The sequence below is a fragment of the Rhyacophila brunnea genome, unplaced genomic scaffold (assembly GCF_057557595.1).
Source record: "Rhyacophila brunnea isolate RB1 unplaced genomic scaffold, BYU_Rbru_1.0 scaffold_4, whole genome shotgun sequence".
NCBI classification, from domain to species: domain Eukaryota; kingdom Metazoa; phylum Arthropoda; class Insecta; order Trichoptera; family Rhyacophilidae; genus Rhyacophila; species Rhyacophila brunnea.
The window spans coordinates 21,505,792-21,524,258 of record NW_028233068.1 but is presented as its reverse complement, the minus strand read 5'-3'; the positions used below and the strand labels follow the sequence as shown (position 1 = coordinate 21,524,258).

Here is an 18,467-nt window from a genome sequence, read left to right as displayed (position 1 = left end):
TCTTTTATCTTCGGGATATCTTCTTTATTTTCTTCAGACTGAATTTAAGCTGTATCCAGAGTCCTCTATCTCAAATTCTAAATTTTCATTTTTGTGTTTAAATTTGTCACTTTTTTGTTCTTGGATTTGCTTATCAAGACTTTTCCCAGGTTTATTTATGTTTTTTCTTACTTCTAACTTATTTCTTTATTCTTGTTCAAGTTTTGTTTTTATTTTAAACAAGGTTTTTTTATCCGTATGTTCTTTATCTTTACTTTGTATAATTATATTGGTTTGATAATAATCCGAATGGCATTTGTTTTGCTTTTAAAAACTAATATTTTATTTTCTCAGATTACGCTGTCATGGAGTTGGTGTTCGCCATAGTCATCTCTTTCATCTTGGGAGCTAAGACGGATAGTACTAGTTCCACTTATATTCCACATCTCGTTCAAAATGGTTTTACTAATATTATGTTCCATAATAATATTTATTGTAAGTTGGCTATTTTGAATATATACGTAGTACGTACCTACCTACTTATAGATAAGTATATTAAGTACCTATATTCTTTTTATAGACTTTTATTATATTTATTTATGTATGTATTTATTTATCAATCAAGAAAAGCAATCTTCGTGTAGGTTCCTTTCATATCCACCCGTTATATATAATATTATCTTATGTAGGTAGGTATAGATAATAAAATTATATTATGATTTTTTTCTATAACAAATTTTGTACATGATTCAATTGTTAACAGTAGGATCTAATGTTGTAATACAATATCTTTATGTGATTGCCTGTTTGCTGCCAATTTATTATTATTGTTATTAATTTTATATTAATTTTTAATTGTTTATAAAGGTTCCACGATGATGGATTTGTTCAAGAGTAGAACAGTTAACACGGCGGAGGTTACATTGAACTTGTATACTAAGGATACGTCCAATATTATTAGTAAGGTAATGTAATTTTTCATAATTTTACATATTAATTGTGGAGCTGTTAGAGACCCTCAATTTTTAATAGTTTGGCTTCGGTTTCAGTTCCAGTGGAAAAAAAATAAACGAATTTTGGTAACATCAAGTATAAAATACTTTACTTACTTATAACAATCTACTAGTTATATGTATATTATGGTTCTTTTACTTTCATTTTAAAAAGTTGGTGTTTAGTTTATAGCTAGATGTAACTATTTCAATATATCCTTGTCAACTGGATCATACGGACACCATAATATTTTATAGGAATTTTACAACAATTATATAAAAAAAGGCAAAACAGTATTTATAAATGCATAATATTAATGAATCAAAAATAATAGAAAATATTACAACATTATTTTTTTTTTTAATATGACAGGTATTTCCAAAAATCAACATAATCAACAAAAATCAATCTCGGGTACTATTAATTTCATCGACGACTCGACTCATCAGACAGAATTATGAATCATCATAGTGATCAAGTGTAACTTTTTGTTTTCCTGTCTTTTTCAACATAAATTTGAAGTTACATAGTAACCCATTCATAATAATATTATCTATAAAACGGGATTATTATTTTTTTTCTTATATTGCTGTACCTTTTGATGTTTAATTCTCTGATGACCTCTTTCCCATTTTTTATGTACTTACTCATTTTTAAAACTTTCCTAATTATATTAAACTTATTTCTTCACTTTGCCTTTGAACATAATTTCAAAATTTTGAGATATCTGCTAATCTTAAAGAGCTCACACTGTTTAAGCAAAAATTGCGTAGATATGTACCTACTATGATTTCAGATAGTTTACATATTTCAAATAATTTTAATGGTAAATTTTGAATAAATGTAAGGTTTATTGACAGAATATAGTTAATTCATTTTTCAAGTATAAAAAATATTTTAAAATAAAAAAATATGAATTCCCTAAATTAAAATTTTAGTGCTATATTGTATCGGGTTTGTATGTTGTAGTACTAGCAGTAAAGGCCGGTTCGGATTGGTCGAGTAATTTAGTCGAGTGGCGAGTGATTTAGTTACTACTTACTGATTTTAGTAACTGAAAAGTGTCCGAACACAGTACATTAGTGAGTGACGTGTCATGAATTTGCAAATAATGATAATATCTCTTTCATATTAATTATTATATGTACAAATACCTATTTGATTTTCTGTCCGCCGGATACACTTACACTAAAACAAAAAGTATCCGAGAGGATAATACGCGAGGAAGTGTTCGATTCGTTAAATGTTGCACTAAATTAATTCAATAATACTGTCAAAAATTTAATTAGTAGGTATATAATTTAACATTACACTGACAGTAAGAAATTTGTAAAGGATTTTTGCGCAGATACAGTTTTTGAATTATTATTCGGTAAACGATGAAACAAGATGGTGGAAGAAATACAACTTTCAAATAATGTTCGTCTGGTTTGATTTATTTTCTGTTTCAATATGCAGCTCCAGCACAATATTTTTTTACACAATATATCAAATAATATAAATATGTTTCTATTATTATGGCGGTTCATGATGAGTTGTGACTAGTCCGCCATTTTTTTCTGAATGATTGGGTCATATAAATGCATAATGCTATAGTATCCATGAAGTTAATAATATGGTATATTAATTACAAATTTTAATTTAGTAATTTATATTGAATTAAAATATAAATAGCTGCCAATTAAATTAATTTTGATATTTTATACATGTTTTAAAAATTCGTGCATTTTATCAAATAGGTATATCTGATATTTAAAATCGATTTTTAATAACTTAATTATCAACAAAAAAAAATAAGCGCGTTCAATGCTGATTTATTTTCAACAATGAATGCATTACGAGATAGGAAGACAATTTTTTTTTAAATTATCATGTTAGCAAGTACCTACATATAAACGCGATGTAAAATAATGTCGTTTTCAGTTTAAAAAGGAGTTCAATAATAATTTTCGTGATTGCTGCTTTGAAGGAAAACACAAAAAAAAATTGTACACGCCTGGCCCCTTTCATTTTCATTTGAATTTAGCCAATTCTTATTGCCTTTAGGTTTCTGTTTTTATCGCGTGCATTAACTGTAGTTTTCAAAAAAAATCTAAATGTTTGTAGCAATCATACAACTCAGCATAAAATGAGTATCACACTTTAATATTTATTGGTGCGATAATAATTGTCAGTATTTCCTCAATCATAACTAGATCAGTGGGGTATTGAAGGCCTCCGAATTCCTGGCTAGCTCTGATGCTGGAAGTGGAGATTCATCAATGTGGAGGAACAGGCAGGGGCCTCATGGACGTAGAGTAATCAAGAAGTTACGGTAGAAAAAGTCAATAATAAAAGAAATAAAACACTAGTTAAACTTCGGAACTGGTATATTATCGATGTTTATATACAATTTAACTTATGGCACCCTTTAACTCAAAAGTTTATAATTAAATGTCAAACGAACAAATGTATAACTGGATTCACAATAGCCGAAATGTCAAAATTATTTAAAGTTCACAGGTCACAATTAATCAAAAGGAAGAAAAAGGTCGAAATTGTTCATATCCGAAGTTCACAAAAAAGACGAAATTTAATTATTATTTAATTAATCAATGAAATTAATTCGTTTGTTATTAATTAATATTTTAAAATTAACTAAATTATTATTAATTAACTATTTAAGATTAACTTAATTATTATTAATTAGTTATGTAGACGAGATCGCGCGAGTCCCGGGACACTGAAGCAAAAGGTTGGGGAGCCGTGTCCAAAAAAAATTCGAAACGTCAAAGTCGCTGGTCACACTGTACTTGATCGCGAACTGTCAAAGTGACAGTTAGGTATTCGACGTTAGGTACCGCTCCCCTCCAATGGACGCGTCCAAGAGGTATTTGAGTCCCGACGGGTGGCGATCCTGCCCGGCAGAATTCACAATTCAATTTTTTGAAGAAATTCGTGATTCAAAGTGTCGCAGAGACGACCCCTGAATGCACGAGAAGACTGATATGGAAATTTAAAAACTGACCTTTTTATTCAATTTGGGGTGATTTCATTTCTTCGTCCAACGTTCAGAGGGTGCAAAAATCTCATAACGGTTTCATTATGGTATCGGTGATAAATCGGTCGGCGATTAATTTCATATAAAACTTACGTACAAAATGGTTATACACTGCGGTAGGTACTGAGCAGCGCCTCGATTCTGTCGGGCCAAAATTTACGTTAATTGTATATTATTTGTACTAGTCAGTACATTGACTGATTATGCCGCGAAGCATTGTTCTCTCGTTTCTGGGTTAACCAAGCAAAAAACGCACGTACGATAGAGTATCTGGTATCAAAAGATTCGATTCGATTCGATTCGATTCGATTCCCATCGATACAATACAATACATTTTCGAGCCACATGCGACTTTATTGACCGGGCACTCGATTGGGAAAAAAATCACTTACTTGCAACACTGATTTAATATTATCATCCCCAATTTTAAATTAAAAATAATTTTTTTTTGACAAACTATTCTTAATCGAATCGACAGATACACATATTTTATTTTATTTATTAATGTTCCCGAGAGATTTCATTCGCAAATTTATTCATAAGGCCGTCTCAAAAATTATACCCCTATAACCTAAAAATATCCGTATCGACCAATTATTGTGATTGTAATCATTATTTATATTAATTACTCAATAATCATTATATTTTTAATGTCTCTATAAACGAGTATGACAAACAATCGTCATTTTTAACACTGTTCTTTAAATCAAAAGGAAATGATATTTCATATTATTAGGTAGGATATAGGTTGATGTCATAATAATAATAATCTATATACACTTTTATCATTCTTGACTTCTCACGATTCCACTGACACTTTGTTAACTTTCGTCACTTAATTTTGAAGAAAAAATGACAAAATCTACTGAACTTTGAAAATTTTAGTTGGCAACACTGGTAAAAATGCTGAAAATGCGCGCGGATAACCGGATAATAAAATGAACAGTTTTAATGGAAATTTGTATAAATGTTATTACGAATAAACGATTTTAATGTGTTCAGTTATTATAACAGAATACATCAATAGATTGACAAAAATGTATGAAATTCAACGATTGTGTTTGGTGAAAGCGTGCATATTGACATAATCTCACAAGTGTCTTTTAAAAAATCATGTAAAAAGTGACTTTTATTCATCACAAATATCATAATTTCTTCTTTTCCTGACAAAAATTTCAGTAGATCTACTGAAATTTCAGTAGACATGGCAACACTGACTATGCGATCAACCCAGTGTTGCCAAGTCAAAATTTAAAATTTCAGTAGATTTTGACAAAAAATTCAGTAGATTTCATAAAATATCAGTAGATTTTGAAAAATGTGGTTTATTAGATATGATTTAAAACTAATAAGAATAACAATAACTAATAATATTAATTTATTGTAAACAATTATGATATTAATGGGTAAAATGGCGCTCTTAGGTAGAGTTACAATGCTTTTTATGTCAATTTAGAAGTGTATAACATCAAAAAAGGTCATGCGTAAATCATTTCAAGTTTATTATTAAAAGAATCATCAAAGTAAACCGTGGGACTCATTACATGTTTTGGTCATGTTTGGCTTTATCAAGGGGCGTCTATCGTATATCCAGTGGTAGATTTGGCTATGGAGGTCAGACCAAAATGGTTAGGTCTCCAACTACTCCACCAGGGGGGTACCCACTCAGGGTCTGCGAATTATGTTCGCGTCAGTGTGTTATGATCTGTTAATTGCAACAATATAATTTGGTACTGTTTGGTTAAAGCAGATACAGCGGAAAACGCATTTTGAAAATAGCCGATAAACTGGATTATTTGTTAGGTTAACCTAACCAAACCTAACCTAACCTAACCTAACCTAACCTAACCCAACCTAACCTAACCTAAACTAACCCAAACTAACAAATAATCCAGTTTATCGGCTATTTTCAAAATGCGTTTTCCGCTGTATCCGCTTTAACCGAACAGTACCCACGCACTACTATTGTCACGAGTCATTCACTCATTCCACTCGAATCAAGTCTCTTAGTTCATTTATATCACCAAACCTTTGATCACTCTATACCAGTGGTTCTCATGTGCGGCCCTAAGGACCAAACGATTTTTCTGCGGCCACCAGCGCTTTACAGAAAAATATTTTAAAAAAATATTTATAAAATTATGAAATTGGTTGAATACACATGACTTGTCTTAGATTTCTTTCGATGAGATTATGTGTGAAATAGTCCGTTTCTGAGAATAAAGTCAATTCAAAGAATTATTGGCAACAATTGCTTTATTAATATTGTCGATTTTTCCTACTACAGTACCTACTACATCCGACATGTATATGCAGCCGCGGTTTGTGCACGGCCGCCTTCCATGGCGCTATAAATGTGTTAGAATGAAAAGATTTTAGTGCCACACTTCCTTGTAGCAACCGTGCACTTTAGTGCTTAGAGAAAGAGTTTTGTCTATAAATAAATTGATCCATTTTTTTAGTAAATACAATTTAGCGTTAATTTTTCACAACCACAACAAAAGTGAAATTTGGTGCGGCCACCAGACATTTCCATAGAACTGTCAATGTCAATTATTGTGAGGCCACAGCTAAATTTCACGTGATAACCACTGCTATATTACTCCGACCATTGTAAAAACTCTCTGTACTGTTGTACTGCACCAAGATATCTAAACATCCACCTTCATCTACCTCCAAATGTTGATATTTTTTTATCTAACGTGTACCTACATGTAATTTTTTGTAAGTACATAATTTAATTTAATTATATCAGAGCGTAATATTCATTTAGTAATAGTCCTGAGGGTATTACTAAAGCTTATAAGAAATGTCCCGCTATTAAAATTTAATAAATAATAGATGCAGGTGTACTTAATCTATTTTTCTGTTATCGTGAATGATAAGACTTGTTATATGATCATTATGTAAAAAAAAACGTATGCAATTTATTATTTACTTATTTGCGAAGTACCTACCTAAATTTTGGTTGATACACAATATTATCATATAATTATATGTATAGTTCTTTTTAACCGAAAATATAAGTAGGTAATAAGTAATTAACATATTTTACCTAATACTCTTCTCTTTCTTTAGGATTCCTACGCCATAGCCACTGCCGGAATTGACATATTAAATTCACCAAAATTCAAAAAAAACCTTCCAATAATCATATATTGCCACGGATTCCTCGAAAGCGCGGACTTTCTAGGCACAGCAAGCAATATAAAAGCGTTCCTCGATATAGGCGGGCTTAATGTCTTGGCTGTGAACGCTCAGTCTGTGATTGGTATGATTTATGCGCTAGCGGCTAAAGCAGTGGAGTTCGTGGGATCCGCTCTTGGAAAAGTTTTAAATACATTTTATGCTGGTGAGAATGAACACTCTAATTAATATATAAATAGTGATAAGCTATCTATTAAGATAGCACCGAAGGCAAAATATATTGTTTTTTTTAACGGATTTTATGAGGTTTTTTGGTGCGTGATTTGAGTTTAGTTTTCTTTCCTCAACATCACATTTTTTTTTATTACAACTGCAACTTTTTATTAACTTAATTGCACACCTTTCGAAATTTCTTATAACTAACTTATCGAAAATAAATATATTTTTTTAAATTATCGGTTACTAATAAGTTTACTACGGTATTCGGTTTTAGTAAGCAGGTACCTAACTGCCTACCGATGTCGTATTTTGCCTTTAATAATAGATAGGTAATTATGTTAATAGGTGTCTAGCATTGATATATCAATTGTGCCTACTTACCTACCTGGCTTCGTATTAGTATTTTTTATATTTATTAGTCATATGTTAAAATATATAAACATACGGTTAATTGCATTGCTCTGGTAATGATAGTGATTTGCAGCTACATATTTTAATAAGTCTTCAAATTGGTCTTTTTAAGCTAACATAAAGAGTACAGAAAATGTCCACTTAGTTGGATTCAGTCTCGGCGCGCACATCGCAGGATTTGCTGGAAAAATCGTTCAATTAAACGGGAATATGGTAAACCAAATCACAGGATTGGATCCAGCAGGGCCATGCATTCCCCTAGATGATGGCAAGTACAGACTTAACATGAATGATGCGACATTTGTTGATATAATTCATACTGATGCAGGAGTGTTTGGAATAAATAAATCAATTGGTAAGCCATTTTAACATATATTATATTTTACTATTTTAATTTGAATGCCGTTAATGACAAATAATTTTCCCATAGGTATGTACAGGTAGGACTAACAAACCGCCCTCGTGGGTTCGAATGAATAGAATAGGGAATTGCGGGAAAGAGGGTTCGGAATGTTTTGGCGAAGAGGGTTGCTTCAGGATGAATCAGTTTTGGTAAAACTAATTTGTTAACGCAGTGAAAGTTACATTACAAGTTACATTGTATAAAATATTGTGTAAGTAAGACATAACGTGTACCTATGCGGCGAAGGAGTTTTGGAGTATTCAAAACGCGTCTAAATAGTAGGTATATATCTCCTTGTACAATCCGTATACATGAAAGGAGTATGATCAGAATAGCGTCTTGATTCCTCGGCTGGGAAAGTATTAGCAAAGTAGCAACTACGGCAATTATTAGTATTGAGCTGCATTTTAAAATGAAAACAATGTTATTTATATATCGCTTATACCTACCTAATTGTCATAGACAAGTTTTTATTGTCTCCCTCTGTCATATTGCATTTTCAGTAAAACATTGAACGCGCATAATATTTTGTTGTTAACAATGATGTTATTAAAAATAAATTTTCAAATATCACATAGGTGTGAAATGCGTAGAATTCAAAAATACGTAGGTATATATAATATAACATCAATAATAATTTTATTGACTGTTTATTAAAGGAACTTTTTATAAAAGATTATTATTATAAAAGATTTTTAATTAAAAATCAGTGATTTTGAATTTAAAAAAGACATTTTTATGAGTGTTTTATTTAAAGTATTTTTTTTTTATTGGACAAATAATTTGTTGCCATTATTTACGTATAAATTACGATGAGGCGTACAAGTGGGGGGGGGGCGTTCCATCAGGAATGAAAAGAATACAAATAATTTAGGCGAAAGAAATATTACTTCTTCTTCGTCAGGATCTCATGCATGAGGATTGTGACGCAGATAATTTGGTTATCAAATAGCTTTCTTAACGAGTTGGCCCACTCAGATCGATATTTTACGTCAAGCAAGGCCTGTATCAGTAGACCACCCTTAGTTATAGCTGCAGGCCAAATTTACGACGCTATACTCAAAGGCACTCCGGACTGGGTATGGTGAATGCACCCGTAAAAGTTTGGGGGTCCGCGCTTAGAGTGACGAGAAGTTATAATTATTAATAATTAATAAATAAGTACCTAGGAGGCGGGGTATATGTAGGGATTACTATACCAACTGAAAATACCAATGCCGGTATTTCGGTATTTCCTGTTGAATACCGGTACTCAAGCGTGCTTTGACTGAGTTCACATTGACTTTTGATAAAAAGTGCCCATGACAGAGAGGACCACGGTGAACCAACAAGAAAATTATTATATATATATATATAAAAATATAATAATTTATTGTATAAAAATAAAGAAAACTTAAAATTGACGAACATTATTATATGTGAAGGAACCTTCACGTCCACAATAACACGCTGCATTTTTTTAAATGCAATAAAATTGGCCTTTGTGGCAACCTGATTGGACGGCACAATTAGTTCAATAGCTGCTGGTTGTGTACTGACTTGCGTAGCTTTTCTATTTTCCATATACATTTCAGGATATTCCCAGAGGGTGTGATTTGTATCCTGTATTTCTCCGCCACATAGACATAGTTGTCGGGTGACTAGTAGAGCTTGGCAGCGAATCTATTGTGTCCAGTCAAAATTTGTCTAGGGCTAGTGATAACGTAATTCCTAATAATCAAGTCTCTAATAATTAATAATTCCTCACCAACTTAATGTATTACTTACAGGACATGTTGACTTTTGGCCGAACGGTGGATATGCTCAGCCCGATGCGTGGATCAGTCACTTAGAAGCGTACAAGTTCTATGCACAATCAGTTAAAGATCGAAGTATTTTTTTGGCTGAAAAATGTGGAAGTTGGAAAGAATACATTACGAGTAATAATTGCTCGATGAATCTTAAAGCTCATATGGGCTACTGGGTCGAGAAAACGGCGCTTGGATCGTATTATTTGAAGACGTAAAGGAGCTCTTTCACCTTACAGTGCTGGCGAGGAAGATAGGTACTCGATATAGTTACGTTCCCAAATTACTCAAAGATCATGAACCTAAGTTCATTGTACCAAATGATTTGTTTTATTATCTTCAATCTTTAATTGCTGCCCAATAGAATATCCTACCTATCCCCTCGGACGTCACCGATTTCAAATTGCAATCAAACTGGATTAATGATACCTACAAAAAATATTATGTCTTATATGATTATGACTCATGGTACCTAAATGGCATCACATACATAATAATATAGATTATAGATAATGTTACTGATAGGAAAGCATCAATATTTTTTATAATCTCCATCAATTATTGTGTATTTTCATTTTATTATAAAAATACCAAAATATATTGAAGATAATTAATAAACTCTACCCTAACCTAAACTTTCTATGCAATAATGGTAACCTACTCATAGTTATGAGGCCTACACATACTGGCATACCGAGTGTAAAAGAATTCGCTTCTTAAATTGTGAGTTCGGTGTGTGTTGGAATCCTGCGTCTGGCTAAATGCAAATGTTGTTTTTCAATATTTGGGATTCAGAAAAAGGATCATCTGGATTGGACGGATGACTGGCACCCGTTCCTCATAAAAAGGTAAGTTGTTATATCCTCTTTTTGTGGAGGTGTATAAGCTTTACACATGCACGAGGATGGTAATTTTCACTTTTAAAAAATATTGTTCTTAAAATTTATATGAAAAAACTCATTGCACTCATTATGGGTGAAAATGGTAGTTTACTTTTTACTGTAAAAACAGTTTATTATAACAGTAACCTTGGCATCCTGGATTATTTATAGGCAGTACCTACTACTTAATAAATTTTAAATTCGAATACCAACTTAATAAGTATGCTTTAATCAAGTAGATTAAACTATAAATACCTTAATGACTCTATAAAATAATCTCCACCTCAAGTAACACTCGTGGAAGTGGAATATATTGATGTTCTAAATATTTTGTTCGAATACATCAATCGTATTCGTAATCGACATCGCGCGGTACAGCAGTTTTACATTACTTATATATTTTAGACAGTGGCGAAGGCTCCATACTAGGCGATTATTCAAAGCCTACCTTCTAAGAAAAATATATCTTCAAGTATTTGATTTATATTAAAATAGGTCAATAAAAAATATGTATGCAAAATATAAAAAAAAATTGAGTCATCTATCGGTAGAATTTAGAATACCGTTTAATTTAGTTGAGTTTCGAATAAAAAATAAGTGGCCACAAGCGCCATCTATTTTCAACTGAATTAGCTTCGGATTCCGATCCACAGAATCCAAACTACATTTTGTATCGCTATCATCACTATGAACATCAAGCATGTCTGTAAATTTTAACCGAATCTATAAGCGCCACAGAATACGCTTACTGTAGGCCCTACACTATTTAGGAATATGCTTATTGTCGATGTCTGTCGCTTTAAGCATATAATAACTACATAAAATGATTTGAAAAAATAATTTCAGGATTCAATGAGATATAATTAAAAATTGATTTTAAAAATAAAAAATAATTGTATCTTGTGATGTGTGTCATTGTGTTGTGTACATATTCATCAGTAGTAATATCGGATTCTCTCCTTATTACCCGTAAGTATATCTGACAAGTATATTTTTTTTCTCATATCTCCACAGCCTATCTCTTTCCAAAAGTCACCCTTCGCCACTGATTTTAGAAGACCATTGATGAATAGTCGATGCTCCAAATTTCTTAAATAATTATCAACCACACACTGATCAATATTAAATAATAATGGCAGAGTTATTATTTACACCACCAGTACAATATGTGACCATGCTCCGGGCAAGCCCATGAGAAACAGCTGTTTTCTCTTCTACCGTGTCTCAGGAATGGTTAGATGGCAAGCATTGTAGAATTTGGAAGATTCCTAACTTGGTGGCACACCGATACATGACTGATTCCAAAAGATAAAATACACTTCAACAAAAATTGAAATAACAAACAAAAAAGTAAGCAATGAATTGGCTCTCGGAAGTACCTACAGACCCTACTGCTCCCAGTAATAGATGATAATTGCGTAGAAATATTATGTACAATGATGTCCCTAGGCAAGGTCCTGCACTTAAGCAGACTTAGAATACCGCCCCCTTCATTTTTAGTCTGAAATTATCTGCAAATTTGTTAGGTACCTACCTAATTACCTATTTATTATTTATCTTCGGCTATTTTAAACAGAAAAATGTACAATAAAAAATCTTTAAATTTACATACACTCAATCTACTGAAAAGTTGACCCTTTCGCTTTTCCATGAAACCTAATATGAAACAATTTGTGGCTCTGACGTGATTCAAGGCAATCTTATAAAAATAGCCTATAATAATATGATAAACCGACATGAAAATATGTATTACAGTGAGTATAATATTGCAATATCAGCTAGGATTTTTTATGTTTCGATTATTTTTCAAACTGGGATGTCGATATTTTCTATTAATGTGACAGCATCGTCTGCTTCATGTAAAACCGCCACTGCTTTCAAAAGTCGCAACATTTTGCATTCGTTCTTCCATTCGCCGCCCTTTATATTGTGCCCCCTTTATGCAATGCATGACCTGCTTACGCCACGGGGTGTCACTGGTTATGTACACTTACTTTTGTTGTACGAGTATTTAAGTCAAGAAAGATTTTGGGTCTAAATCTATTTACCCTCGATGCGACCAGTCAATATATTATGTAGGTAAGTATCAACCTGTGGTTTGTGTAAAACACTAATGGACTAATGGAATGATACACTGCACTCTCATGCACATACTTTAAAAGTAAAATAAGGCATATGTACCAATGTATGTAATATGTAGGTATATGGCACTCTGTTTGCTTTCAATTTTTGTAATGAATGTGCTTCACAAAAATGGCATTTTTCATGTAAGAAATAAACTAAATTGGTTAGGTTTTGAGAAATAATGCGGGCGATAATGGTATGGGTAATTTGCTACAAATGAAATAACTTGCAGCTAATTGAATCATTAGGTTCAAGTTTTAAAAAATCAGTTTGAATTTCAATGTCATATTTAGGCTCCGTTTATATAATTTAGAAGGTGTTCTTTCCTGTGGATAAACAATAAGAACAAAAAAAAACGTTCACATGTGGAAAACACTGTTTCATACCGTTGTTATCTCATGCAGGCACCATACTCTTACCGAGACGTTATGCCCAGCTGCCAGACGAGACTTTTCCTGATACTAATTGCTATACAAGGCATGGAGGGGGGGAGCGAGCGCACCCACACTCTCGCGCTCACCACCCTTCCTGATGAGCATGATGGAAACTAGATAAACGGAGTATGAATAAGAAGATCAAGATTCTGCTGTACATATTTGACACTAGTCCCTATAGTATATATCGATCAACCATCATATAAATACCCGTCCAATCATCCGTTACAACATAAAATACGCACAATTTTATTTGCAATATTTGCCAACCTCTTTCATAAAAGTAATATTTGTACAGTTAAGTAAAAAATTCCCATATGCTGACAATAAAAAGCCTTCAACCTTAGTATAATTTGCCGATTTGCTTCAATAATTTGCCGGTAGATGCCGAATTATGTTAATAAACACGTTAAATTTACATTTGAAGGCATGATGATATTGTAATAAAAATAATATTTTTATAAAAGTATTTATTTAGTCGCTAGATAATCAATCGCCTTTTTATATAAGGATTTTCGTATTCCAAAATAGCACTTTGAATCATGAATCAGGATTGAAGATGTACCTATACGTTTTCTAAAGCAACACGTCTTGTTGGCAGTATGAATTATTTGTCTACTGAGTTTGGTTTATATAGGCGAATAATACATAATAAGACATTGAATAATAATCTCTCACGATTGTTATACATGATAGTTTCCACACTTTTCCCGATTTTGTGAGGAATTTAATTACTGCATGGAGCACAATATTTGACATTTTTTGATCTAATTTAGGTATGGTCCCAATATTTAAGCTCGATTTGATATAAATAAAAAAGATTTCAAGTTATACACATTTATATTTTTTATAAAAATCGATGTTTTTTGAAATACTTATATATAAAAATATTAAAACTATGAATTAGTCAAAAATCTAAACGCTGAAAATTTGAAAACTTAATAAACTAAATTTAAAAAATAAATATGACCATAAAAATAATGTAATAATAACGTAACCTATGTACCAAATATGTGACAAATTCACATTTTTTTTACAATAATTGTAAGTTTATCTCTGACTTAAGGGGGGACATGCTCGTCGAAGGTCAAAATTGAGTTTTTATTGTATTTTCAAACGATGATCCTGGACACTCCTTAAACGTTGTAGATAATCTATTTATATAATTTTGAAGCCTTATTATCCTTTATAGTTATTTTAAATATTTGATGACTGCATAAAGTATTTTTGTTACATAAAATAGTATTCTTTTAAACCTCTCGCTCTAATGTTTTAAAATATAGTCATATTTCGGTACATAACTGTGCAGTGGTGCTAAGATTTTTTACGTTTATTAATTTTTAAACGCATTTATGAAACCATTAGTATAATTTATTATGAGATAATTTTTGTAAAATATTCACGATAAAAAATTGTATTGATAATCTCTGTGATCCCAAATTTGACAAGAATTAGGCATTTTATTATTCAAAAAATCGGCAAGATAAACACATTTGAAGATGATTCTAAAGATATTTATTATAAGCTATGTTTTTGACCATTCAAGTGTGATAAACATCTTATGAATAATGATTGCTTTATAATAATTATTGACCTAAGAATAAGGTAGTGTTTTTTTGAAATACGCCATTTTTTTTGTTATTCCCCAGTAGTTAAGCTACAACATACGGCCGTAGCCATAAATTGACAAACTATAATTGAAGTAGGGAATAAAATAATATTGACGCGCGTGTTTGAACATGTACCGTTTAAAAAAAAATAAAAAAAAATTCGGTTAGGTACATGTTCAAACACGCGCGTTAACATAATTTTACTCCTTACTTTAATTAAAGTTTGTCAATTTATGGCTACGGCCGTATGTTGTAGCTTAACCACTAGGGACTGACAAAAGAAATGGCGTATTTCAAAAAAACACTACCTTATTCTTAGGTCAATAATTATTATAAAGCAATCATTATTCATAAGATGTTTATCACACTTGAATGGTCAAAAACATAGCTTATAATAAATATCTTTAGAATCATCTTCAAATGTGTTAATCTTGCCGATTTTTTGAATAATAAAATGCCTAATTCTTGTCAAATTTGGGATCACAGAGATTATCAATACAATTTTTTATCGTGAATATTTTACAAAAATTATCTCATAATAAATTATACTTATGGTTTCATAAATGCGTTTAAAAATTAATAAACGTAAAAAATCTTAACACCACTGCACAGTTATGTACCGAAATATGACTATATTTTAAAACATTAGAGCGAGAGGTTTAAAAGAATACTATTTTATGTAACAAAAATACTTTATGCAGTCATCAAATATTTAAAATAGCTATAAAGGATAATAAGGCTTCAAAATTATATAAATAGATTATCTACAACGTTTAAGGAGTGTCCAGGATCATGGTTTGAAAATACAATAAAAACTCAATTTTGACCTTCGACGAGCATGTCCCCCCTTAAGGGGGGACGTGCTCAGCGTGGGTCAAAATGGAGCTTTTTTCTATTTTCAAAGTATGATCCTGAACATACCTTAAACGTTGTAGATAATCTATTTATATAATTTTGAAGCCTTATTATCCTTTATATTTATTTTAAACATTTTATGACTGCATAAAGTATTTTTATTACATAAAATAGTATTCTTTTAAACCTCTCGCTCTAATGTTTTAGAATATAGTCATATTTCAGTACATAAATGTGCAGTGGTGTTAAGATTTTTTACATTTATTAATTTTTAAACGCAGTTATAAAACCATTAGTATAATTTATATTGACATATCAAGTGTGATAAACATCCTACGAATAATGATTGCTATATAATAATTATTGACCAAAGAATAAGGTAGTGTTTTTTTGAAATACGCCATTTCTTTTGGCATTCCCCAGTGGTTAAGCTACAACATACGGCCGTAGTCATAAATTGATAAACTTTAATTGAAGTAGGGAGTAAAATGATGTTAACGCACGTGTTTGAACATGTACCGTTAAAAAAAATAGTTAGGTACATGTTCAAACACGCGCGTTAACATCATTTTGCTCCCTTCTTCAATTATAGTTTGTAAAAAAAAACTGCTAAAACTTTTTTTTTACTATCAGATCAAATTTTTTATGTTTTTTCTCACTTAACTAGTCGACCTGCCACGCCGGGCCCCCTCTAAGCCTGACCCCTGGGCTAAAGCCCCGTCAGCCCTCCTCTTGTGGAGGCCACGGTCAACGCGGTATAACTAGCTGTTAGGCCCACCGTCGTCCGACCTGTTCGCCACAAAGGCCAATTTGATTTCTTTAACGCGGCGTTTAAATTGCGACGTCTTACTGCGTAGAATAGTATTTATAATGCTAGTCAATTGTGAATTAGTTTTGTTTTGTATTAATTTTTTATATTATTATTTATATTTTTAATTTTTTGTTGTTAGTTCTCCCTGCTCTTCTCTACAATGGGCACTTTTTATTAAAAAAGTCAATTTAAACTCAGTCAAAGCACACTAGAGTGCGTGGCAACCTTGGCCTTGGGTAACTGCTCCTGATATATTTCCAGGCATGATTAACTGCTCATGCTTCACATCAAACGTAGGATCTAGTGACTCTAGTGATACATTCGAAGAAGATCGAGTGCAGTGCGTGGTGGGTTAGTTTGGTGGGTTTGTTTATGTTGTCGAACTTGGATCTTATTGTTCGAGGAGGATAAATCTTGACCTTTGGAGCCTAAGAATATTATGCTAACGATAACCAATGGAAGTATACTTAACCACTCTTATGCCTTTATAGTTTGTTGGGAAATGAAAACAGGTGTTTCTGAAATTGATTCTTTTACCTTTCTCAAGAACCTTTTTTTTTTTTTTTTTTTTTCTAGATGCCTTTATGGATACCTCGCATTTACTATCGAGGTTTCTTAAGGACTTTGGCACGCAAACTACTCTACTTGATGCTAGTCAAATGAAAATTGTGCCGGCTGAGAGAATATGCCTTATTGAAAACTGTTCTTCTACCCGCATCGGGTATTGCTGATTTGAATTCGGCCAGGGCCTATGATACCGCCTTACAAAAACCCTAGAAAATTCTTAGTAGCGCAAGGCGGAGGTGATTCTGATGAATATTTTGTCGTATTCATTGGGAACTGAGGACTGCGATTTGTAGTCGAGTTTTTTCCCGTGGTAAAAGAAATGTCGCATTGGACTAATGTTCTAAGTATATAATTATCCTATCTTATATGATTGCAGTCACTGGATCTGAAAGGCATGAATCATCTTTACATGTCACCATTTATTATTTTTATTCTTTTTATTACATCAATACAGAAATTAAAAAGGGCATCTCTTCCGGCCTCGTTTGCCATGGTCCCCGGAAGGTCTCGAATGTCCGCATCTGCCATCTGTAATAAAAAGTTCAGGTTGTGCCGAAGAACCTTCCACAATGCGCTGAATGTGGAACATGAGTAGGCTTAGGATTTTCAGAAATTGCTATCACTATAGGCTAGGTATATGAAAAGGCAGAATGATCAATGAAGGCATGAACAGATTTTGGGGTAAAAATATATAAATATATAGCGAGTAGTCGTATATGTATTTATATTGTATATATTTTTATATAAAGGCTTGGTGGATTTCGATAGCAACTGAATAAATAGGCACAAGATTTTATAGCGTCAGCGCTTGAATACATTTATTTAGTCATTGGATTTGAACAAGCGTGTCGTTCAGTAGAAAAAACTGGTAAATTTTATCGTGAAAATATTAATAAAAATAAATTTGCCTTACATTAAAAACAATTTCATGATATCTAGTGGCGTATGTATATTATTTAAAACTAGATAGGTATATTAAAAAGTCGTCCTAGTGTGTAGATGTATTTAAAAAAAAAACATTCTAAAATTATTTGAAAACTTTTCTGAAGATTGATATTATTTAGAATAAAACAAAGGTGATCAGCAGGGCTATACTGAATAGTTATCACGATATAATGTTTCCATTATTTTTATTGCCACAAAATAACACGGATATCACTCGGAACAATTCCATAAACAAAGCTGTTATCTACAATAATTGTTAGC

At 31.9% G+C, this 18,467-nt stretch overlaps 1 protein-coding gene across 1 annotated transcript in view; it reads left to right on the top strand.

The window, feature by feature from the left end:
• LOC147067082 (uncharacterized) overlaps positions 1-18,467 on the top strand; it is a 38,978-nt gene that overhangs the window by 853 nt on the left and 19,658 nt on the right. The window contains 5 exon segments of the mRNA XM_085954822.1: positions 334-474; positions 847-944; positions 7,091-7,364; positions 7,902-8,144; positions 9,962-10,193. Coding sequence (XP_085810948.1) covers positions 345-474; positions 847-944; positions 7,091-7,364; positions 7,902-8,144; positions 9,962-10,193 — 977 coding nt within the window. The 5' untranslated portion in view covers positions 334-344.